Here is a 22,040-nt window from a genome sequence, read left to right on the forward strand (position 1 = left end):
CGACTAATGTTATCCGACTATTTGTGTCTACTATAACTTATTATGCTATGTGAAGTACTGCCTCTGTAAACTAGTATGAGACCTTTTAGATCACTAAAGTAATAATCTAAAGTCTTATATTGATTTACAGAGGAAGTAGTATCTAAAATGCCGCCGCCTTTAAATCACAGAACCGAACTGAATGCATGATTTCCTGCAAGTTTATCCACCTCTAATCACAGAACCGAACTTTGTGAACTACATGTAAATCTTATCTACCCCTCGCAAGCTATAAAAAGGATAACAAAATTCATGTAACCATCCTATCATAGTCTCCAGGAACCTTTGCCTGCCTGGAGCAGCGAGGCATACAGCAGCTCATTCCACGTGTCCGGCACGCCCGGCAGGCACCAGTGGCTGCAGTCCTGCTTGGTCGCCGCCGCCGCCATCCGCTCCTCCTCCGTGTCGTAGCGCACCCGGTACACCGACGGGTGGCCGTCCTTCCGGTAGTCGGTGAGCCGGCTGATGTTGAGGTATATCACAGGGGTCTTCATCCGGCTCATGACCTTCTCCAGTACTCTCATCCTCTCGGGGTACTCGGTGAGGTACGTGTGGTTGAATATCGGCTCGGTCTCCCTATGGCATCTCCCTCCCGAGTTCCACTGCCCTCCCCTGCAGTGAAACGGATCGATCATGAGAGTAAGATTAATTGTACCGATGGCCTAATATATGGTTGTGGTGGCGGTCTCTTAATAATTACTTGAAGTGTGTTAGGGAGAGTCCTCTGAACACGATCTGAGTTCTTGTTGGGTTTATGTTCTTGTCGACCCATTTGGCCCATGTGGTCAGTGCTTTCCTGTATGCCTCCATCACCTCAAGGCTGTGGTGAACACGGTAGCCTTCTTGATAATAGTTGAGCCTGTCACAAGCATTTCACCAATCAGGATGTAAACAGATTGACTAGCAGATCAGCTTAGCCTGCGGAGTTCTGGGGGAAGTGTTGCACTATACACATACAGACCCTTTTGACGTCTTTGGGTGAGTCCACCAGTGCCCGGTGTTGACGACGACGATGTCGGCGGTCTGGTACGCCGGAGTCGTTGCGTCTAGCTCATCCAACCTCAGCTTCTCGTCGAGTACGGTGCCGTTTGGGCTCTCGCGGACCGTCTCTTTGACCAGAAATGTCGATCTTATGAAATCCACAGAGCAATTGTAGTCCTGCAATCAAGTGCCAGTGAGTTGGACTGGCAAGATTCTACCAAGTTTCTCTTTCTCTCCTTTTGAATGTGAGATGAGAACAAAAAAATGTCAGTATTCACTATTCAGTGAGGCAGCCAGTACGTACTCTGAACTTGAAGGAATAGAATCCTCTGGTTTTGAACTGGTTCTTCCCGGACTTCTCGTACACGTTCTTTTTGTTCCTGACGCCATGGCGGAGAGTGCAGACCAGAGACTCCCACATGTTGCGGTTCAGCGAGTCTCCGACGAATATGATCCTCTGGCCTCGCAGCCTCTCCAGGAAATCAGTCACGTTCATCCTGGCCGACGCAACACAAGAGAAGATAACTTAAGTTTCGATCACAGAGTGTACTCTAATGGAATTGCTCGGAACATTTGCGATGACAAGAAGAAGCTAGTCAGAGGATGCATGCACCTGGGAATGTTGCAGCCGGTCGGCTGCCACCTCCAGTTGAGGAAGCCGGTGTCCTGCCGGCCGTTCTTGTGGCAGTTGAAGTCGCCGTCGATGTGGGGGCACGACCGCGGCGGGTAGAAGGCGTGGTTCTCCTCCCTCACCCACCTCCCGCTGAACAGGTCGCACTTGGCGAAGGTCACCAGGTCCTGCACGCCCGACGTCCACACCACCCGGTGGTTGCCGGGCCCGACGGCCACGCTGGTGTTCGCGCCTGCCGTGACGGTGCCAGTGCCGGTGTCATCGCTGTGGTCGGCGGAAGGCGTCCACTCCACCCGGTGGTTGACTGGGCCGACGGCAACGCTGGTGTTCGCGCCTGCCGTGACGGTGCCGGTGCCGGCGCCGTCGCTGTGGTCGGCGGCAGACGTCCACACCACCCGTTGGTTGCCTGACCCGCTGGCAACTCTGGTGTTCGCGCCTGCCGTGCCGGTGCCGGTACCGGTGCCGTCGCTGTTGTCGGCGGCAGCTACTTCCTGCATCGGGTGGACGAACTCCTTCCGTCGCCTGGTCGAGCGCTGCTTGTGCCTCGCCATGGACGCTCTCTTGCGCCTGCGTCTGTCCTCCTTTCGCTGATCCGGCGTTCTAGATGGCAGCGCTGCTCGCCGCGTCGAGTTCGGCGGTACATTGTCGACGCTGGCGTTCGCGTTTCGATCTTCCTTACTCGAAGGCACAGCCGTGTCGGTAGAGTTCCCGGTGGCGCCGTCGGAGTCCGAGGGCTCATCGGGAGCGCCGATGATGGGGTTTCCGGTGGAATTCGCTGCATCCGCTCTCCGCCACGGCGGCGTCGGCATTGCGGTTACATCTTGCGCTTTAGTGCCGTTGCCGACGACGGGCTCCTCGTCCGATCCGCTGATCGTGGCGTTTCCGGCGTCATAGAGGGGACCCTGCGCTTTCCCCATATCCTCCTCCGGCACCAATGCCGGCTGCCCCGAGCCATCGGCCGGCGCCCAGTAATCATCCGAGTTGTTGCTCTGCACTCGACGCGGCGCCACCACGGTTGCGTTGCCAGTGCTACTTACATTAGGAGAAATGGGTGGGTGGGGAGGAGGCGACTTCCTCGGCGACGTCGGCGTGGACGAGTTCGACGACAGCAGCGCGCCGGACGCCGCCGAGGAGCCCGTCGGGGTGGGGAAGGAGTCCTCGGCGGCGGGGCGACCGGTGATGGAGACGTAGAAGAAGGCGATCACGAGGACGACGGAGAAGCAGGCCAGCGCGGCCTTGGTGCTCACGTACGGCCCGCCGCCGTGCCTACCGCCGAGGCCGCTGCCTCGCTTGTGGGCGGTGACGAGGGAGGAGGAGGAGGAGGACGGGGAGAGGAGGCCGTTGAGGTGCGCCTTGAGGGAGCCGCTGCTGCCCCCGCCGCCGCCGCCGCCCCGGTCCAGCACGGACAGCCACGCCTTCCTCCAGCCGGCCATTGTGCCTGGTCAGCGATCGCCGATCACTCCCTCACTCACTCCAGTGCTCTACTGGTCAGTGTGACGGTTAGCAACTGCCGGCAGGAGCGGATCTCGATGGGCAGGCTCAGAGTTTATGGAGAAAAATCCGTTAAGGGCCAGTTGGGCCCAAATCCACGCGGACCGTTGCCGTAAGCTGGGCCTAGCCCACAAATAACCCGGCCCACCGGATCGCACGCTTCCTAGGGTTCGTTCGCCGCCCGCAATGGGCCACCCAGCCCGCGTATATATAGACGATCGTACCGATCCACCCGAATGTCGCATCACGTCGCCGTTCCAAATTGACCTCCGCCACCTTTCCGAAGTGTGTCCACCATGGCCTGCGGCGGCGGCGGCGGCATTTTCAGCCGGGCGCTGGGCTACGTCGTCAACGAGTTCCTCGTCCAGGGCCTCGCCAACAAGTAATGCTCGACCCCCCCTTCCCTCCATCCCTCTCCCCAGAACTTAGATTAGATCTACCCGTCGTCATCGCGCGAGGGTTTCGTCGTCGTTGATTTGATTGGTAGCGCTTCGTCATCTGGTCCTTGGGACGATCGGTCCTCCGGTCGGTTCCCAGCGGGACTCGTTCCCTTGAAGCCACATCATCTCGTTGTATCATGGGCTTGCCCTCTCATGTGCTCTTCGTAGGGTTACCTATGGCGCAGGGCGCAGCAAGCTCTTACATGTACATGCTACTGTTGTTGATTTGTTCTAGCATGTACTAGGAACAAGGTCAAACTTTATTTTGGGCCAAATCCCACAGATTCGTAGGGTTGTGCACGTACGTGACGGTGATGAGCCTTTACAGACCTGTAATGATTCTGGCGAGCATGATCGCTTGATTCAAAGAACATGTAAGGGACTGAGTCGTTGTAGTAAGCCAATGGGGCCGAGTTGAGGTGTCATGTGAATTCTGTTTCCGGAGCTATTGGCTGTGAGAGTCTTGTTATGTTTGATTGTCTCGTTGAAATGACGTTGGCATGGCAACAGTGATGAGTTCTTACAGACCTGTAATGATTCTTGCGGAAATGATCGCACAGTTCAAAGAACATCTAAGGGACTGAGTTGTTATGCAACGTTTGCATTACATTTGTGTGCTGTGTTTCCTTTCCTATTTGCACAACAGTTACTGTATGTGTTTGTGTCCTTTCTCTTGTTTGACTATGAGCTGGTATTCAGTTTGTTTTTTCATGGAAACAATGACTCAATGAGAGTTTTAGCAGACATGTAATTATTCTTGCGGGAATAATTGGAAGATTCAAATCACATCCAAGGGATTGAGTTATAATGGAGAATTTGCACTAGATTTCTTGTATAGTACTCCCTCCGTCCGAAAAAGTTTGTCCCAAGCTTGTCTCTCAAATGGATGTATCTAGCACTAACTTGATGCTAGATACATCCATTTGAGAGACAATTTTTTCGCACGGAGGGAGTACGTGTTTTCTGTCTGATTATATTTAAGGTTTTCAACAAAACCAGTATTTCGCTCATATCTGATCACCTTGGTCGCACCCCTTATCTCGATAATAAAGAACACATTATTTTGTTCTTTGTTGTTGAACGAAACTGTCTGAATTGCTACAGAGGATGGCGAAGATTTATATTTGGTCTCGTTTGTCGTAACTGGCATTTGTTTGCCTTGCCGACGACCTCATTATTGGTTTGCTGTTTTATTTTGTTTGTTTGGCCAATGATTAAACTAAACTAATAGACAAGCATGTGTCTCAACTCTCTTCATGTGGAAAGCATAATTATCAATGAGGTCAAACTCTGTTTGTCTTTATACTTCCTTTTACCGGTCTGCAAGCTCGGGTGATGATTACAAGTGCATAGTTCAGATGACCATACTGTGATGACTTGAACAAAATAGTCTTTTGCTCCTAGCTGATGACCTTTGTCTGCCTGTTCAATTTTGATTGAAATTGCATTTGAGAAATCATAACCTAGCAAATTAAATTATTTTAACTCGATCAAGGATACTGAAGAGAACATGCTATGTGAACAAATCCATGCGAGCTGTGCCACATAGCCAATGATTTCATTTGGCTGAGTTGTCTTCCTACTTCTGATGCATATAAAGATGAGTTGGTGTCAGCAATGAATTTTCAAGAGGATGATGATTTCATATTTGTCGCCCCAGTCTTAGGGTCCGCTTTGGTGTATCTGTGCTGATTGACATACTTTTGAATCTGACTCTGTAAATGAATTTTTTATATTTATTTCTAAATTGTGCTTGCCTTATTAGGTCCTCATTAACTGGTGTGAGTTTGTGTTCTGTACTTTGGATGAGGCGGAGCTTGATTGAGTTTTTCTTTCTTGTGATCTTATTAAATCTTACTCTGATGTTCAGGAACCAAACTCTTGCATGTGCCTTGTGAAGTATTTTTATCTGCTTTGTTTAGATACCATAGTTTCCTTGTTCTTGATTTCTGTTTATTTTTTTAACTGCCTTGTTGTGCTGTTGTTTCTGAGTAAGATGTTTTTTTAATCTTTTTTATTTACATACCACTCCTCTTGAACAAATCCACTCTTGCTATCTTGCAGTGAGTGGGAATAAGACGAGCTGTGGCACTTTGCCAATAATTCATTTGGCCGAACTGCTTTAAACTTCTGCTGCTTTTAATGATTGTACTAAAGATGCTTTAGACTTTGTTCGGTTACACCTCCTCACAGGGGGATTGGGGTGGATTGGAGGAGGTTTTGACTTGTAGAGGGTGTAATCCCTGCCAATCCCTGCCAAACCCCTCCATTTTCCCTGTCAACCGAACAGGCCCTTCGTGTCAGCATTGAATATCCAAGAGGATGATGATTTCATATTTGTCGCCCCAGTCTTAGGGTCTGCTTTGGTGTACCTGTGCTGATTGACTTCTGAATCTGACTCTGTAAATGAAAATTTTGATATTCCTTCAAAATTGTGATTGCTTTATGTCCTCATAAGCTGGTATGTGTTTGTGTCATGTGCTTTGGACGAGGAGCTTGTTGAGATTTTCTTGTGTCATCTTGTTATATTTTACTCTGATGCCAAGGAAGCACTCTTACTATCTGCTTTGTTTAGCCACCTTAATTTCCCTTGATATCCGTTAGTTTTATTTTACTTGCCTTGCTGTTTGTTCTGAGTAAGATGATTTTTTTTACTGTGCAGCCGTGCCTTCCAGAGGTTTGCTGTGAGGACCAACAAGACTTTCGAGAATCTCTCATCTAGAGGTAATGTTGCTCATTTAATGTTTCACCAATTTCGGTTGAATATCAGTTCGAGAATTTCTTGGCAGAATATTCGCATCACTGGTTTCTATAGTGAATTTGTATATGAAGTCATTTTCTCTGTGATAGGATATTTGTATACTAAATTAATTTCATTTTTTTCTCCCTTTGTAAAGAAATATAAGACCGTTTAGATCATTACTTTGTGTTTCATTTAAACGCTCTTATATTTCTTTACAGAGGGAGTATTTTTCATCGTTGTGGCATCACCAGTTCACCACATTATTTGAATATGTGGGTTCGATTTTAATGCCTTATTTGTGCTACCATTAATCTGGTAATTTTTGCTTCTCACTCGACAGTTAAACAAGTGAGGGAGGAGGTGTCAGAGCAAATTAGGGATCCTCATGGGCATGATAATGTGAGTTAAACCAAACCTTGACGTGGTTCACTGTTGTGGTTGTTTGAAATGCTGCAGGTGACTGAATAGATCTTTGTTTGCAGGGCTTCAAGCAGTGATGCTGACTCCTAGGCGTGCATCAAGTTGCTAGCTGTACAATCCTGCTATCAGCGTTCCCGGTCATATCCTAGTTTTCGATGCCATCCTCAAGTGGCCATTGTATAAAATCTGAATCCAAATGATCTTATTTTCTATTTAGAATGTTTTTCTTAGAAAGAACTAGACGCAGAGCATTATTCTACTCCTTGGCTGAGCCTCAGTTCTACAAATTTCTATGCTGGAACAAATTACTATGTAGCCTCCCGGAACAAATTCTACAGAGGGATTCTCCTTGGCTGAGCCTCAGTTCTACAAATTTATATGCTTTGTTTTATGACTAGTTTTTGCGGTCTGTCTGTTGTTATGTCCTTGGCTGCCAAATCTATATAACAATGACTATGTTGATATCCAGGAAATATCATCGTGTTCATTTTGGCATTTGTTCATCTGATCAGTTTAAATGTAGAAGCTTAGACATTTTTGGTTGGCGTACAAACAACTGGAAGCTATATTTTACTCCATCTGTATCAAAATTTAAGATGTTTTTTGACACTACAACAATGTTTAGAAAGGGTCTGAGGGAGCAATTCATTACCTAAATTCCATACATTTAAGTGGGATTCTTCTATGGTTTTTCTTTTGTTTGCGGTGTTCGCAACATTTATGAAGGTTGCTGTTTGCAACCCGGATCAGCACTGCTAATTGTTCCGAAGAAATCCTCACCTGGTTTTGCTAACTCTACAATGGTGGCTCACGTGCCTTTCTTTGATATTTACAAATCCATTCTCTCCTCCCTTCCTTTCTCCTACAGTTTGGTGAGGTGAGGGAGGGGTACTCGTTCTCCTGTTTATTACTACTCCCTCCGTTCGGAATTACTTGTCTCGGATATGGATGTATCTAGAACTAAAATACATCTAGATACATCCATTTTTGCGACAAGTAATTCCGAACGGAGGGAGTACTTCGTTGCACAATGTTAGACATTTTTGCAAGCGATGTTAGCTTGTAAAAACATTTTATATTATAGGACGGAGGGAGTAGTAAAGTTAATTAGTACTTGTGTCCTTCACGACAGTTTTGGGGATTCCGCATTGGGTTGGAGGCATCGATATTAAATCAGCGTTGAACCTAGAGATGTCGTTAAGGATGGTATGGGTACATTTAAGGATGGTATGGGTACACAAATACCATATCCATACACATGTTTCTCATGGGTGTAAAATCCTACTCATAACCTACCATCGAGTAAATATGACTCACAAGGTGCGAGCCACTGAGAGATTTGCTTGTATATAAAGACTGGTAACTTAGGGTTTATTACACATGAGCCATCAGTGAGATAATCGGGTAGGGTCTAGACATACCCGTGGACAAACAATCGTACCCATGCCTTATTCATGACTAGTCGGGTAGGGTTTGGGCATTATCCATGGGCACGAAAATGTGCCCATACCCAACCTAAGCGGGTCGGGTACCCAATGGTACCGGTGCCCATATGTAAAATTGCCATGCTTAGATGTTGTCTTCATCTTTTTCGTTGGCGTTTCTTCTCTTGGTTTGGCTTGCTTTCCCCTCTTTGAATAACCTCCCCTGATTGAGTCAATTGAATCATTCTTTGTGGGCAATTTGCAGCTATGTTAAAAAGGAAATATGAGAGAGGATCTCACTGTGTCACCCCTCTAAAGCTACAAAAAGTCACCCCACTGAATCATTGATATTCACAATGAGTGTCCATGTTTTACCACATTACCAAACCACCCCATCCACGTATCATTAAACCTTCTTTGTCTCGTGCTATAGAATAAGAAATCCCAGTTAACCTTGTCATAAGCCTTCTCAAAAATCCATTTTTAGTATCTCATCTTGTTGATTTTTTAGATTCATGCAAGATCTCGTGAAGTGACATGACCCCATCTATAATGTTTCTTCCTTTGATAAATGTATTCAGACAAACATAAAATAGTTGATGCATAAAAGGCTTCATCCATAACTTTAGCAAAAAAAATTGAAGAGGAGATGTAACAAACAGATAGGCTTGTATTTCTGAACTATGTCAACACCAAGCCCTTTTGGTATAAGAGTGATTACTCCAAAGTTATTCTATCCAGGTCCATTCTCCCAACATGCAATTCAAAAGAATACATCATCAAATCATCCTTAATAAAAGGCCAACAAGCTTGGTAGAATTCAATAGGTTTTCATCTACACCTACTCGCAGATCTGTTTTTTCTCATACTACCAATTACGCTCTTGATTTCCTCCTCACTATTTTTTTACAAAGCGCAACATTATCTTCCTCAGATAGACGTCGACTATATCTAGGGTGGGAGGAGGAGTAAGTAAGGAGAAAAATGTGATGCATAATGGAGTGGTCTAACGAGGACAAACAAGAATGAGAAGGGGTAGTGGATTAAGTTGCGGCAGGGATTGGGCAATATATTTTGCATTTTCTAGACAAAGAAAAATTACAGGGAAAGATGGAGTGGTGGGGTAGAGGTCACATAATATTGTGGCAAAGTCAAATTATTGGATTGGATTTAGGTATACCTAGATACATAATTATGCTCATGCCCTATACATTAGTAGTCGCGTGGTTCAAGCAGGCCTGGCCCGACCCATCCGTAAACATGCCTAGCAAGGCACAGCCTGTGGCGAGCCGCACTTCCAGGTTAAACGGGTCGCCCCGCGTGCTATTAGGTCTTTTGGGCTATTTTTGGCATTTTGGGCTGTTAAAAAAGTTATGTTGTGTCGGCACGTGTTGGAGATATGCCCTAGAGGTGATCATGTGATGATGATATTTTCCTATGTATTCATGAATCATATGTATTGTCCTTGAACACCAGCAATGATATGTATCGATAACCCACAAGTATAGGGGATCACAACAGTTTTCGAGGGTAGAGTATTCAACCCAAATTTATTGATTCGACACAAGGGAAGCCAAAGAATATTCTCAAATATATTAGCAGCTGAGTTGTCAATTCAACCACACCTGGAAACTTTAATATCTGCAGCAAAGTGTTTAGTAGCAAAGTAATATGATAATAGTGGTAACGGTAGCAAAAGGTAATGATAGAAAAAGTAATGTTTTTGGTATTTTGTAGTGATGATAGCAATAGCAACGGAAAAGTAAATAAGCGGAGAACAATATATGGAAAGCTCGTAGGCAATGGATCAGTGATGGAGAATTATGCCGGATATGGTTCATCATGTAACAGTCATAACCTAGGGTGACACAGAACTAGCTCCAATTCATCAATGTAATGTAGGCATGTATTTTGAATATAGTCATACATGCTTATGGAAAAGAACTTGCATGACATCTTTTGTCCTACCCTCCCGTGGCAGCGGTGTCCTAATGGAAACTAAGGGATATTAAGGCCTCCTTTTAATAGAGTACCGGACCAAAGCATTAACACATAGTGAATACATGAACTCCTCAAACTACGGTCATCACCGGGAGTGGTCCCGATTATTGTCACTTCGGGGTTGCCGGATCATAACACATAGTAGGTGACTATAGACTTGCAAGATAAGATCAAGAACTCTCATATATTGATGAAAACATAATAGGTTCAGATCTGAAATCATGGCACTCGGGCCCTAGTGACAATCATTAAGCATAGCAAAGTCATAGCAACATCAATCTCAGAACATAGTGGATACTAGGGATCAAACCCTAACAAAACTAACTCGATTACATGATAAATCTCATCCAACCCATCACCGTCCAGCAAGCCTACGATGGAATTACTCACGCACGACGATGAGCATCATGAAATTGGTGATGGAGGAAGGTTGATGATGACGATGGCGACGGATTCCCCTCTCCGGAGCTCCGAACAGACTCCAGATCAGCCCTCCCGAGAGGTTTTAGGGCTTGGCGGCGGCTCCGTATCGTAAAACGCGATGAATCTTTCTCTCTGATTTTTTTCTCCCCGAAAGCAAATATATAGAGTTGGAGTTGAGGTCGGAGGAGCTCCAGGGGGCCCACGAGGTAGGGGGCGCGCCCTGGGGGGGGGGGGGGGGCAGGCGCGCCCCCCACCCTCGTGGCTAGGGTGTGGGCCCCCTGGTCTTCATCTTTTGCAAGGATTTTTTATTATTTCCGAAAAGACGTTCCGTGAAGTTTCAGGTCATTCCGAGAACTTTTGCTTCTACACATAAATAACACCATGGTAATTCTGCTGAAAACAGCGTCAGTCCGGGTTAGTTCCATTCAAATCATGCAAGTTAGAGTCCAAAACAAGGGCAAAAGTGTTTGGAAAAGTAGATACGACGGAGACGTATCAACTCCCCCAAGCTTAAACCTTTGCTTGTCCTCAAGCAATTCAGTTGATAAACTGAAAGTGATAAAGAAAAACTTTTACAAATCATGTTTGCTCTTGTTGTTGTAAATATGTAAAGCCAGCATTCATGTTTTCAGCAAAGATTATAAACTAACCATATTCACAATAACGCAAAGGTCTCATGTTTACTCATATCAATGGCATAATCAACTAGCGAGCAATAATAATAAATCTCGGATGACAACACTTTCTCAAAACAATCATAATATGATATAACAAGATGGTATCTCGCCAGCCCTTTCTGAGACCGCAAAACATAAATGCAGAGCACCTTTAACGATCTGACTAGACATTGTAATTCATGGTAAAAGAGATCCAGTCAAGTCATACTCAATGTAAACTAATAGTAATGAATGCAAATGACAGTGGAGCTCTCCAACTGGTGCTTTTTAATAAGAGGATGATGACTCAACATAAAAGTAAATAGATAGGCCCTTCACAGAGGGAAGCAGGGATTTGTAGAGGTGCCAGAGCTCGGTTTTGAAATAGAGGTGAATAATATTTTGAGCGGCATCTTTCATTGTCAACATAACAACCAAGAGATGGCAATATCTTCCATGCTACAGACATTATAGGTGGTTCCCAAACAGAATGGTAAAGTTTATACTCCCCCTCCAACAAGCATCAATCCATTGCTTGCTCGAAACAATGAGTGCCCCAACTAACAAGAGTCCCAGGGGGAGTTTTGTTTGCAATTATTTTGATTTGATTTGCATAAAGCATGGGACTGGACATCCCGGTGACCAGCCATTTTCTCGTGAGTGAGGAGCGGAGTCCACTCCTCTTGTGAATAACCCGCCTAACATGGAAGATATGGACAACCCTAGTTGATACATGAGCTATTCGAGCATACAAAACAGGATATTTATTTGAAGGTTTAGAGTTTGGTACATACAAATTTACTTGGAACGGCAGGTAGATACCGTATATAGGTAAGTATGGTGGACTCATATGGAACAACTTTGGGGTTTATGGAGTTGGATGCACAAGCAGTATTCCCGCTTAGTACAGGTGAAGGCTAGAAAAAGACTGGGAAGCGACCAGCTAGAGAGCGACAATAGTCATGAACATGCATTAAAATTAATCAACACCAAATGCAAGCATGAGTAGGATATAATCCACCATGAACATAAATATCGTGAAGACTATGTTGATTTTGTTTTAACTACATGCGTGAGCATGCGCCAAGTCAAGTCACTTAAATTATTCAGAGGAGGATACCACCCTATCATACCACATCATAACTATTTTAATAGCATGTTGGCACTCAAGGTAAACCATTATAAGCTCCTAGCTAATCAAGCATGGCACAAGAAACTATGATCTCTAGTTGTCATTGCAAACATGTTTATTCATAATAGGCTGAATCAGGAACGATGAACTAATCATATTTACAAAAACAAGAGAGGTCGAGTTCATACCAGCTTTTCTCATCTCAGTCAGTCCATCATATATCATCATAATTGTCTTTCACTTGCACGACCGAACGATGTGGATAATAATAATAGTGCACGTGCATTGGACTAAGCTGGAATCTACAAGCATTCAATAAACAGGAGAAGACAAGGCAATATGGGCTCTTTTGTCAGATCAACAATAATGCATATAAGAGCCACTTCAACAATTTAATTATGGTCTTCTCCTATCAACCCCCAAAGAAAAGAAAAGAAATAAAATTATTTACACGGGAAAGCTCCCAACAAGCAAAAAGAAGAACAGGAAATCTTTTTGGGTTTTCTTTTTAATTACTACTACAAGCATGGAAAGTAAATTAATTAAAAGCTACAACTGATTTTTTGGTTTTTTTAAGGTTTATTAAACACACAAGAAGAAAGCATAAAAAGGAAAATAAACTAGCATGGATGATACAATGAAAAAGTATGAGCACCGGCATCTAGCAATGAGTGTGTGGACATGAATGTAATGTCGGTGAGAAATACGTACTCCCCCAAGCTTAGGCTTTTGGCCTAAGTTGGTCTATTGTAACACCCATGATGCGGCTATGTCTCCCACGTGTCGGAGCACGACTTAGAGGCATAATCGCATAGTAGGCATGTCGCAAGAGGGGTAATCTTCACACATCCCATGTACTGAATAAGAAAGGGATAAAGAGCTGGCTTACAATCGCCACTTCACACAATTCATAAAATATATCATACATTATCCAGAATACAACCAAGGTCCGACTACGGAACCAAATAAAGAAAGACAACCCCAAATGCTAGATCCTCGATCGCCTCGATTGGGCTCCACTACTGATCAACTGGAAACGAAACAACACAACGAACAAGATCTTCATCGAGCTCCCACTTGAGCTCAGTTGCGTCATCTGCACGGGCATCATCGACACCTGCAACTGTTTGGAAGTATCTGTGAGCCACGAGGACTCATCAATCTCACATCCGCGAGATCAAGACTATTTAAGCTTATGGGTAGGAAAAGGTAGTGAGGTGGAACTCCAGCAAGCACTAGCTTATATGGTGGCTAACTTACGCAAATAAGAGCGAGAAGAGAAGCAATGCACGGTCGTGAACTAGAAGTGATCCTGAAACTACTTACGTCCAAGCATAACACAAGAACCGTGTTCACTTCCCGGACTCCGCCGGAAAGAGACCATCACGGCTACACACGCGGTTGATGCATTTTAACTAAGTTAAGTGTCAAGTTCTCTACAACCGGACATTAACAAATTCCCATCTGCCCATAACCGCGGGCACGGCTTTCGAAAGTTCAAAACCTTGCAGGGGTGTCCCAACTTAGCCCATCACAAGCTCTCACAGTCAACGAAGGATATTCCTTCTCCCAGGAAGACCCGATCAGACTCGGAATCCCGGTTACAAGACATTTTGACAATGGTAAAACAAGACCAGCAAAGCCACCCGACTGTGCCGACAAATCCCGATAGGAGCTGCACATATCTCATTCCCAGGGCACATCAGATTGTCCAAACTTCCGGTAGGCCAACCCAAAGTTGCCCCTGGTGGTCACCGGCGGCTGAAGGGTTGGACCAACACTCAGAGGAGCACAGGCCCGGGGGTTTAAAATAAAGATGACCCTTGAGTCTGCAGAACCCAATGGAAAAAAAGGCTAAGTGGCAAATGGTAAAACCAAGGTTGGGCCTTGCTGGAGGAGTTTTATTCAAGGCGAACTGTCAAGGGGTTCCCATTATAACCCAACCGCGTAAGGAATGCGAAATCAAGGAACATAACACCGGTATGACGGAAACTAGGGCGGCAAGAGTGGAACAAAACACCAGGCATAAGGCCGAGCCTTCCACCCTTTACCAAGTATATAGATGCATTAAAGTAAATAAGATATAATAATGATATCCCAACAAATATCCATGTTCCAACATGGAACAAAACTCCATCTTCACCTGCAGCTATCAATGCTATAAGAGGGGATGAGCAAAGCGGTAACATAGCCAAACAACGGTTTGCTAGGCAAGGTGGGTTAGAGGCTTGACATGGCAACATGTGAGGCATGATATAGCAAGTGGTAGGTATCGCGACATAGCAATAGAGCGAGCAACTAGCAAGCAAAGATAGAAGTGATTTTGAGGGTATGGTCATCTTGCCTGAGATCCCGCAAGGAAGAAGAATGAGTCCATGAAGAAGACAAACGGACGTAGTTCGAACGGATCCTCACAAACGTGACATTATCGGAACTAACCCGAAGAAGCAACATCAGAAAGAAGCAAACAACATAGTAAACAACCATCACATAAGCATGGCATGATGCGCAAACAAGTATGATGCATGTCCGGTTTAAAGAGGCATGGCATGGCAAAGTGCACAAACAAAACTACAAGTTAAGTGGATCCCAATATGCAACGAGTTGCATATTGAAGAAACACCACATCAATTATTTAGTTCACTCCCGGTTATGTACCCAACAAAATTAAATGTTCTTAACACGGCAAGCGGTGAAACATGAGTAGAATACACAGTTAGGCATTTTAAATGAGGCCGGAAATAACAAACAACAATTCCGGTAAATCCCCATATGCATTTAGCAATTTAAAGCAAACAACAATTTTAAACATTTAAATGTTATTATCATGATGTGAATGACATGTGCAAGTTTTATGCATTATTTATGAAAATGTTGACATGAGCATTATATTAAGCATTTGTCATCGTGGCGGAAACGAAAGGGGTGCCACGACAACTAATCCAAAAATGATGCCACAGCAACATGTCGGTTCCGGTAGCTCATGGAGATACCGGTGCAAAAGGAAATGTGACGTGAGCGTGTCATGCAAGATGGTGGGGTGATCCCGGTAACCGGGTTCCCACGGGTTAGCGGCAAATGAGGAGGGACGAGCAAGCAGCGACTCGACCATGGTGCAAACATGGGCATCTCATATAATACATCACATGCATACGGTCCACGGGCATCATTCCGGCGGTTATACCTTCCAAAAGTGCATTTACGGAGTGGTTCGAGTTCGGCAAAGGAAGTAGGCGTTCTCGCGACGGTAGTGGTACACGGACGTCGTGGAAGTGGTTGTTCACGGGTCGTTGTGGGAAGTTGTCCTTCTCGTGGTGATGGTAGCGGAAGTAGACATTCTCGCCACGTTCGTAGTGGTAGTAGTTGTACTCATGATGTAGTGGAAGTAGTGGTACTATCGGTCCCCGGCGATGGTAGTCGTTCACGTTTTTAGTCGCACAATTTTTCGTAGATGTTCGGGGTCACGGCGAGGAACTTGACATCCACGGAGGCTTCGAGGGTCGATGGTATTGGTACTTGGCAAAATGCACGTCGACGGTAGTTGTTCTCGTATCATCGTGGAAGTAGTCGTACTCGGCGATAGTGGTACTTGGTGTTTCGTTCGGTACTCATTCGAGCATTCGTGTGGTCTTGTCGGTGATGTACTTGGCGAATTCCACGGAGGCGGTCTTGGCAGGCAACGAGCAACGACGCGGTGTACCGACGCAGCAACGCAGGCGGGTGCTCGAGCAAGACTTGGCGCCGATCGTCGTCCCCGCGTACTCGCACGACAGCAGCAGGGAACGGTGGCGGCGCCGGGCTTGAGGAAGCTGAGGTCAACGAGCAAGGGCTCATCTCCCTCGCAGAGAGACGAGGGCGATAGAAGCTTCGCTGGAACGGGGGAACGATGGAGGCACGGGAACGACGGGACTCCGGCGTGGCAGGGAGCTCAGGTGGCTACGGCTGGATGGGTTCGAGCGCTGCTGCGGGTAAATCTGAGAAAAGTTTGATACCTGAACCATAACTCAACCAAACTCACGTGAGCTAGCTTGACACTTGAACCTAAACTAAACCCACGATAGCTCTCTTGCCACCCAACCAAAACCAAACTTGCTGGGAATTTTAACCAAACCAAACTGAACCAAGCCTTCAACCATGGGTTGAAACTGTTATCATAAATGGGTTCAGAACCGTTTGTAAATGGGTTAAGCACTATATTAACAGTCAACCAAAAAACAACAAACACAGATTATGGAACGGAGGGAGTACAGACTAAGAGAGACAGACCAAAGGAAATTCAGATTATAGCAGAATGAGCAGAAGAAGAAAAGCATGGGCCACAGATCATAGAAAGAACGAGCAGAAATTCAGAATGTTTACAGACAGACGGAATACTAAAAGGCAAAGAGAAATACAGATTGTAACAGAATTAGCAGGAAAAAGGAAGAGAAAAATGAGTTGCAGATTATAAAAGAGTGAGCAGAAATTCAGAACGTTCACATAACATAGCGCAATGATAGGGTGGCCAACAATAACTGTGTCCTGCACTTAAGACTGACAGTTCAACTCTAGGGGGTAGTGGATTTCAGTTAGTGTGTGGTTTAAACCAGACATGCAGGCAGACCGGGCATCCGGAGACGGGGTTCTAGTTGTACTCCTTGGACCTCTAAAGAAATGAAATTAACAAAGAAACAACACAAGTAACCAGAGCATCAGGAGTCCACATCATCTAAACAAAGATGGGCTATCAAATAGACAATCTATGTAACAAGCTTGGCCATGGCTACGGCAGCCGCTAGTACTCGGCACAGAAGTTCACATCCTTTATGAAAAAGATCATCACGCTGGCCCCGACACAAGCACCCGAGAACATGAGAATGGCCATGACCTGCAAAATAACATGGGCATCATTTCACTTCGAAAACACTTGCTTATCACTGGAAGCCTAGAATATATATATATATATCAACGAAAAATAGTGCTGGCAACTCCTATTACAGGTTTTGGTGGATTTATTACGTGCTAGACGAAATGAACACTCATTCCAAGAACAGAGGAAGAAATAGGGCAACAAGACCCGGCTGTGTTCCAGCCAACAAATTCAATGAACTTATGACATGCCTATGGACTAGCTGATTCATCACTCCTTTATTCATCACTCACTTCTTGTCAAGAGTGTCATATCAAACCAAAGTCCAATAGTTCTATAGACTAGTCTTGGCAATGTTTACTCGCTTAGCAACAGTGGTTTTGCTTGTCCAATCACTATAACGGAAAAAAGGAGCAAGGCAAAGGCAAATCGATGATCAGGATCATATTTTTACCTTTTCTTGGTTTCATGTTTTTAGCCGTGTGATTACTGTCCATCTCCTGCAAATGAAACAAAGGATTAATTTAAAGGCATATGAACACTTCTATACTGCAAGTTTTATATATCCCATTCTACACAAGTAGTAGAACCAAAATGTAAGCAGTTAACTCACCCTCCTTTGGTTTGAACAACCAATCTTTAGCACAAACAAGAACTTCCAGCATATCAGGGTTCAAAGAGCTTCTCTTGTCGCCTAGTATCCTCTTACCACAACTGAAGGCTGATTCAGATGCCACTGTGCTCAAAGGAATTGCAAGAAAGTCACGGGCCATAGATGCCAATATAGGAAACTTTTCGCCATGCCTCTTCCACCAACCCAAGACATCAAAGTCATCACCGACCTTCTCGGATGCTTCTTCCAAGTATGCATCAAGCTCGGATTTGTGTACACGTGACCTCCGGCGAGACTTGTGCTGGGCAAACTCTTCTTCCAACTTCCTTTTCCCTGCAACAGGTGATCCAATAATGGTATTGCCTTGACTAGAAGGTGTCGAGTGTGCAGTGCTTGTCGCTGCAAGTAGTTCATATTCCTTGACATACTTTCTCACCCATTCTAAAGCAATCTCCACTTGTTTTGTAATTTGCTCCCCGTCGGTAGACAACTTGCAATAGAAGAAATCCAAGTAATCTTCTTTCCTCCTTGGATCCAGGAATGTAGCAATGACAAGTGCATGGTTAAACTCAATGCCCTTGCTTTTTCTACGACGGTTAGGATCTGCATTCTCCTTCTCCTCGGGATCCCAATATTTATCAAGCTTCGTTTGCATCACTGCCGCCAATTCCTTCAACACATCAGAGGTCTGCCAACCTGGATCTTTCAATGCATGGCGAATAGAAAGCACAACTGGCAGAAACTTATGTGAAGTTGGCTTCCTATGAGCTGAAACAATCAAAGTAAGCTCTTCAAAAGCTTTTAGAAACTCACAAATAGCTTTTGCCTTCTCCCATTCCTCCTCACTTGGAGAATCTATCATCTTTCTGTTGGCATAACTAGTGAGAACAGATTTGTACGTCAATGCTTCTACAAGCATTTTCCAGGTTGAGTTCCATCTGGTTGGTGTATCAACAGAGATGCCTTTCTTTGCACGTAGACCCATCCCACTTGCAATTGTATTGAAATCTTGAAGTCTTGAAGGAGAAGAGTCAATATACTTCATCAGCTCACGTATCATGTCAATAGCTTCATGGATTATTTTCATTCCATCCTGAACCAAGATATTAAGAATGTGCGCACAACACCTGACATGCAAATGTTGACCTTCAAGGAGCAGCTCATGTTTGTGATATTTTATTAACTCCTCACATGCATTAGTATTATTGCTGGCATTATCTAGTGTCAAAGTGAATAATTTGCCTCTTATTCCCCATTCTGTTAAGCAACAAACTATTTCTTCCTCTATCGCATAGCCTGTGTGGGGATACTTCACTTCTGCGAAACTTATGGTCTTCTTCTTGTAGTTGAATTCTGCATTGATATAATGGGCGGTGATGCACATGTAGCCCAAGTCCTGTGATGATGTCCACATGTCAGATGTTAAGCAAATGCGAGAATCCAAATTTTGTAGCTCTATTTCGATATCTTTCTTCATTCCCTTATACATCTTCACTGCATCATCACGAATTGTGTGACGACCCTTGATTTGAAACGCTGGCTGCATTGAGTCAATCCATGGCTGAAGGTGGGGATCTTCAAACTTAAGAAAGGGGATCTCAGCATGGACGCAATACTTGACCATGCGTTCACGACAAACTTTTTCATCAAACACAAACAGTCCTTCAGCTGTTTTTTTTCATGGTCAACAAAAACCTATGTCTGCAAGCATCTTGGATTGATCGGCAAGCCTCTGCAATATGGGTCCTCAAACTTCTAGTCCCAAACTTGGTGTGAAGTTGCGCTCCACAGTATTTGCACACAGCCTTGAAATCGCCATCTACGAGAACCAAATCTACTTCATAATGCTCCCATACCTTGGACCTTCTAACATGTGGTATTTGACTCGTATCCTCATCCATGGAATCAGCAGTCTTCGAACCCTCTGACGTAGACATGCCTCAAATTTTATAGCACACTACAGGGGGGAAATATGTGGAAACTTACTGTTAGAAAATGGTAGAATATAGAGCAAGAAGGTAGTGAAAGAAGAGAGAACCAGACAGTTATTTTAGTTCCTCTACCGACAGGGTAAAAAGATGTTGGGTTTAGTACAACGTATGTATGCCGACATTAAAATGCTATAGAGTATAGTGTACATAAAGAAGTTCACGCCTCATATCTCAACAATCATCCCAATCTTATTATGGCAAAATAACCATGATCAATATGAATTACACAGCAAATCATCATACAATTTGCTGCTGCCATGATCAACATGATCTGGAATTGCCTTACTTCACTAGTCTAATGAGTTTGCCAAATCGATTGCACTAGACGCATGGTAGCCGAGATCTGAGGCCACAGTGCCTGCTCTACAGGTCAAATTTTGAACCAGTACTACTTGTGAAACATAGTAATTTTACTTGGTAGGTCTTGGTTATAGAAGTACAGAAATAATATTGAAGCAGCTAAAGTGTGTTAACAATGCTATATATACAGATCATTTAGGGGCTATCTATGTTTTCCTCAAAAAAAAGGGGGCTACCTAAAGCTAGAAAGCCATCATTCCTACATAAGCTGTGACTGCAAAGTGTAACAAATGGAATACTCTAGATCTGTATATCCTGCATCATGAATCCAACTAATGCCCAAGCTGTGGAATCAACCTGGTTGCTATTATTGTTGTTGCAGACGAGGAGGGGACCAGCAGGAGCACCTTGCCGGCGTTGCCGCCGGAGCACCTTGTTGCGGGAGGAGCAGGACCTGGTCAACAGGAGGAGCCGGTCAGAGAGAGAGAGAAAGAGAGAAAAGAGAGAGAGGGAGGGGGAGAGAGAGAGAGGCGGGGGAGGGGGGTACCTGCCGGCGAAGGGAAGGTGGCGCGACGGAGGAGGGGGCGGCGCCGGAGGGTGACGGCGAGGCGGTGGCGCAATGAAGAGACGGCGAGGCGGCGGCGCAAGGAGGGGGTGGCGCCCGAGGGTGACGGCAAGGCGGCAGTGCAAGGAAGGGGCGGCGCCGGAGGGTGACGGCGAGGCGGCGGCACAAGGAAGAGGCAGGGGAGCAGGGCGGCGCGGGGGAAGAAACAGCTAGACAGGAGCAACACCGCATCAGGGCAGCGTGTGGGTAACTGGACGCAGCAAACCGGGTTGTACCCACGGTTTGTAGCCCATAATGCATCAAATGGTTTCAGCCCATAACCAACTATACCCAAACTGGTTCCTCTCAAAACTGAAACCAAACCAAACTTAAAAAAGCTCAGCCCAATAAGACCTAAACCAATCAAGCCCATAATAAAAACCAACCCATTTAAACCAGTTTTTCTAAAACCACTCCCAGATTTAGCTGCGGGGAGCTCCTCTCCCGTATGGCGCGTCGCACAAGGCTGAGGCCACCAGAAGGAGGAGGTCAGGCGCTGCACGAAGCACCAAAGGGCGGCCATGGCGCTTGGAACTCCTATTGAAGGCAACGAAGAGAGGCGGTGGCGCTCTTGGCAGATGACGAAGAGGGGATGGCAGAGAATGGAGCGGCGACGGGGCGGCAAGGCGGTCGAAGGAGTCGCCGGAGCAGAGGCGGAGGAAGGGCTCCGGCGAAGGGGACGTCGGGGCCGGAGAAGCTCGGAGCAGGCAGAGGGGATCGAGGACGATCCCGATCGGGACGAGAGGGAGATGGCCGTGGGAACCGGGCGCGGCATGGATGGACGGCGCCGGGGATGAGGTGCATGAGAGGAGATGCGCTCGGGCATGGGAATCGGCCAGGCGCAGGTGCGAGGACTCCTGCTGGAGGAGGACGAGGGGGCCAAGCGGGACTCCTCCCTGGTGCGTGTGGGTGGCGGCGGTAGCGGGAGGGTGAGAGGGAGCGGGCTCGGGAAGGCTAGGGTTAGGAAGGAGGCTGGGCCTTAGAGGAAAATGGGCCTAGGTGCGGACTAGGGTTAGGTAGGCAGGGGCCGGCTGGGCCTTGGCCAAAAGGCTGCGGGGGTAGGATGGGCCGGCCGCTGGACCTGATTGGCCCACTGGGCTAAGCTCTCTCTCCCCTTTCTCTATAATTTCTTTAACAGAACAACACTAGAGATAAGGAAAACGAAGAGGGGGTTAGGGAAAGGAATTTGGGCAAGATGTTGATTTTCCCGGACTCGCAAAAATGTGTACGATCCAAGAAAAAGGGAGTGGGCATTTTTCAAAGTTTAAATTCAAACTCATTTGATTTAAATTCAAATGGTTC

At 45.7% G+C, this 22,040-nt stretch overlaps 3 protein-coding genes and 6 non-coding genes across 9 annotated transcripts; 7 read left to right on the forward strand and 2 right to left on the reverse strand.

The window, feature by feature from the left end:
• Positions 1 to 191: 191 nt before the first annotated feature.
• Positions 192 to 3,095, reverse strand: LOC125533714 (uncharacterized). The gene is made up of 5 exons (XM_048697079.2): positions 1,634 to 3,095; positions 1,325 to 1,517; positions 1,001 to 1,197; positions 740 to 898; positions 192 to 651 (listed from the first exon to the last, which is right to left on the reverse strand). Exons 1-5 carry the CDS (start codon positions 3,082 to 3,084, stop codon positions 306 to 308), a joined length of 2,346 nt encoding a protein of 781 aa, XP_048553036.2. The 5' UTR covers positions 3,085 to 3,095; the 3' UTR covers positions 192 to 305.
• Positions 3,096 to 3,390: 295 nt separating this feature from the next.
• On the forward strand, positions 3,391 to 7,233 carry LOC125533715 (uncharacterized). Its single transcript, XM_048697081.2, has 4 exons — positions 3,391 to 3,524; positions 6,245 to 6,306; positions 6,666 to 6,724; positions 6,808 to 7,233. Exons 1-4 carry the CDS (start codon positions 3,439 to 3,441, stop codon positions 6,820 to 6,822), a joined length of 222 nt encoding a protein of 73 aa, XP_048553038.1. The 5' UTR covers positions 3,391 to 3,438; the 3' UTR covers positions 6,823 to 7,233.
• On the forward strand, positions 3,887 to 3,974 carry LOC125541823 (small nucleolar RNA SNORD25). Its single transcript, XR_007297670.1, has one exon. It is a non-coding gene; the product is annotated as a small nucleolar RNA SNORD25 (small nucleolar RNA).
• LOC125541821 (small nucleolar RNA SNORD25) lies at positions 4,085 to 4,172 on the forward strand. Its single transcript, XR_007297668.1, has one exon. It is a non-coding gene; the product is annotated as a small nucleolar RNA SNORD25 (small nucleolar RNA).
• LOC125541828 (small nucleolar RNA SNORD25) lies at positions 4,301 to 4,389 on the forward strand. The gene has a single exon (XR_007297675.1). It is a non-coding gene; the product is annotated as a small nucleolar RNA SNORD25 (small nucleolar RNA).
• Positions 4,906 to 4,998, forward strand: LOC125541882 (small nucleolar RNA snR60/Z15/Z230/Z193/J17). Its single transcript, XR_007297722.1, has one exon. It is a non-coding gene; the product is annotated as a small nucleolar RNA snR60/Z15/Z230/Z193/J17 (small nucleolar RNA).
• Positions 5,212 to 5,298, forward strand: LOC125541971 (small nucleolar RNA U31b). The gene has a single exon (XR_007297759.1). It is a non-coding gene; the product is annotated as a small nucleolar RNA U31b (small nucleolar RNA).
• On the forward strand, positions 5,901 to 5,983 carry LOC125541972 (small nucleolar RNA U31b). The gene has a single exon (XR_007297760.1). It is a non-coding gene; the product is annotated as a small nucleolar RNA U31b (small nucleolar RNA).
• Positions 7,234 to 19,520: 12,287 nt separating the features above from the next.
• Positions 19,521 to 21,777, reverse strand: LOC125533716 (uncharacterized). Its single transcript, XM_048697083.2, has 3 exons — positions 20,682 to 21,777; positions 20,492 to 20,588; positions 19,521 to 19,800 (listed from the first exon to the last, which is right to left on the reverse strand). Exons 1-3 carry the CDS (start codon positions 21,562 to 21,564, stop codon positions 19,791 to 19,793), a joined length of 990 nt encoding a protein of 329 aa, XP_048553040.1. The 5' UTR covers positions 21,565 to 21,777; the 3' UTR covers positions 19,521 to 19,790.
• Between the last annotated feature and the right edge of the window lie 263 nt (positions 21,778 to 22,040).

This window comes from Triticum urartu, chromosome 2A (genome assembly GCF_056163025.1).
Source record: "Triticum urartu cultivar PI428250 chromosome 2A, HENAU_Tu73, whole genome shotgun sequence".
In the NCBI taxonomy this organism is placed as follows: Eukaryota; Viridiplantae; Streptophyta; class Magnoliopsida; order Poales; family Poaceae; genus Triticum; species Triticum urartu.

Coding starts and splice junctions, on each gene's coding strand:
- LOC125533714 (XM_048697079.2), bottom strand. CDS start 3,084: ATGGCCGGCTGGAGGAAGGCGTGGCTGTCCGTGCTGGACCGGGGCGGC. Junction 1,198..1,324: donor TCTATTCCTTCAAGTTCAGA/GTACGTACTGGC, acceptor ACTTGATTGCAG/GACTACAATTGCTCTGTGGA. Junction 899..1,000: donor CACCCAAAGACGTCAAAAGG/GTCTGTATGTGT, acceptor TGCTTGTGACAG/GCTCAACTATTATCAAGAAG.
- LOC125533715 (XM_048697081.2), top strand. CDS start 3,439: ATGGCCTGCGGCGGCGGCGGCGGCATTTTCAGCCGGGCGCTGGGCTAC. Junction 3,525..6,244: donor GTCCAGGGCCTCGCCAACAA/GTAATGCTCGAC, acceptor TTTACTGTGCAG/CCGTGCCTTCCAGAGGTTTG. Junction 6,307..6,665: donor CGAGAATCTCTCATCTAGAG/GTAATGTTGCTC, acceptor CTCACTCGACAG/TTAAACAAGTGAGGGAGGAG.
- LOC125533716 (XM_048697083.2), bottom strand. CDS start 21,564: ATGCCCGAGCGCATCTCCTCTCATGCACCTCATCCCCGGCGCCGTCCA. Junction 20,589..20,681: donor CACCTTCCCTTCGCCGGCAG/GTACCCCCCTCC, acceptor CCTGTTGACCAG/GTCCTGCTCCTCCCGCAACA.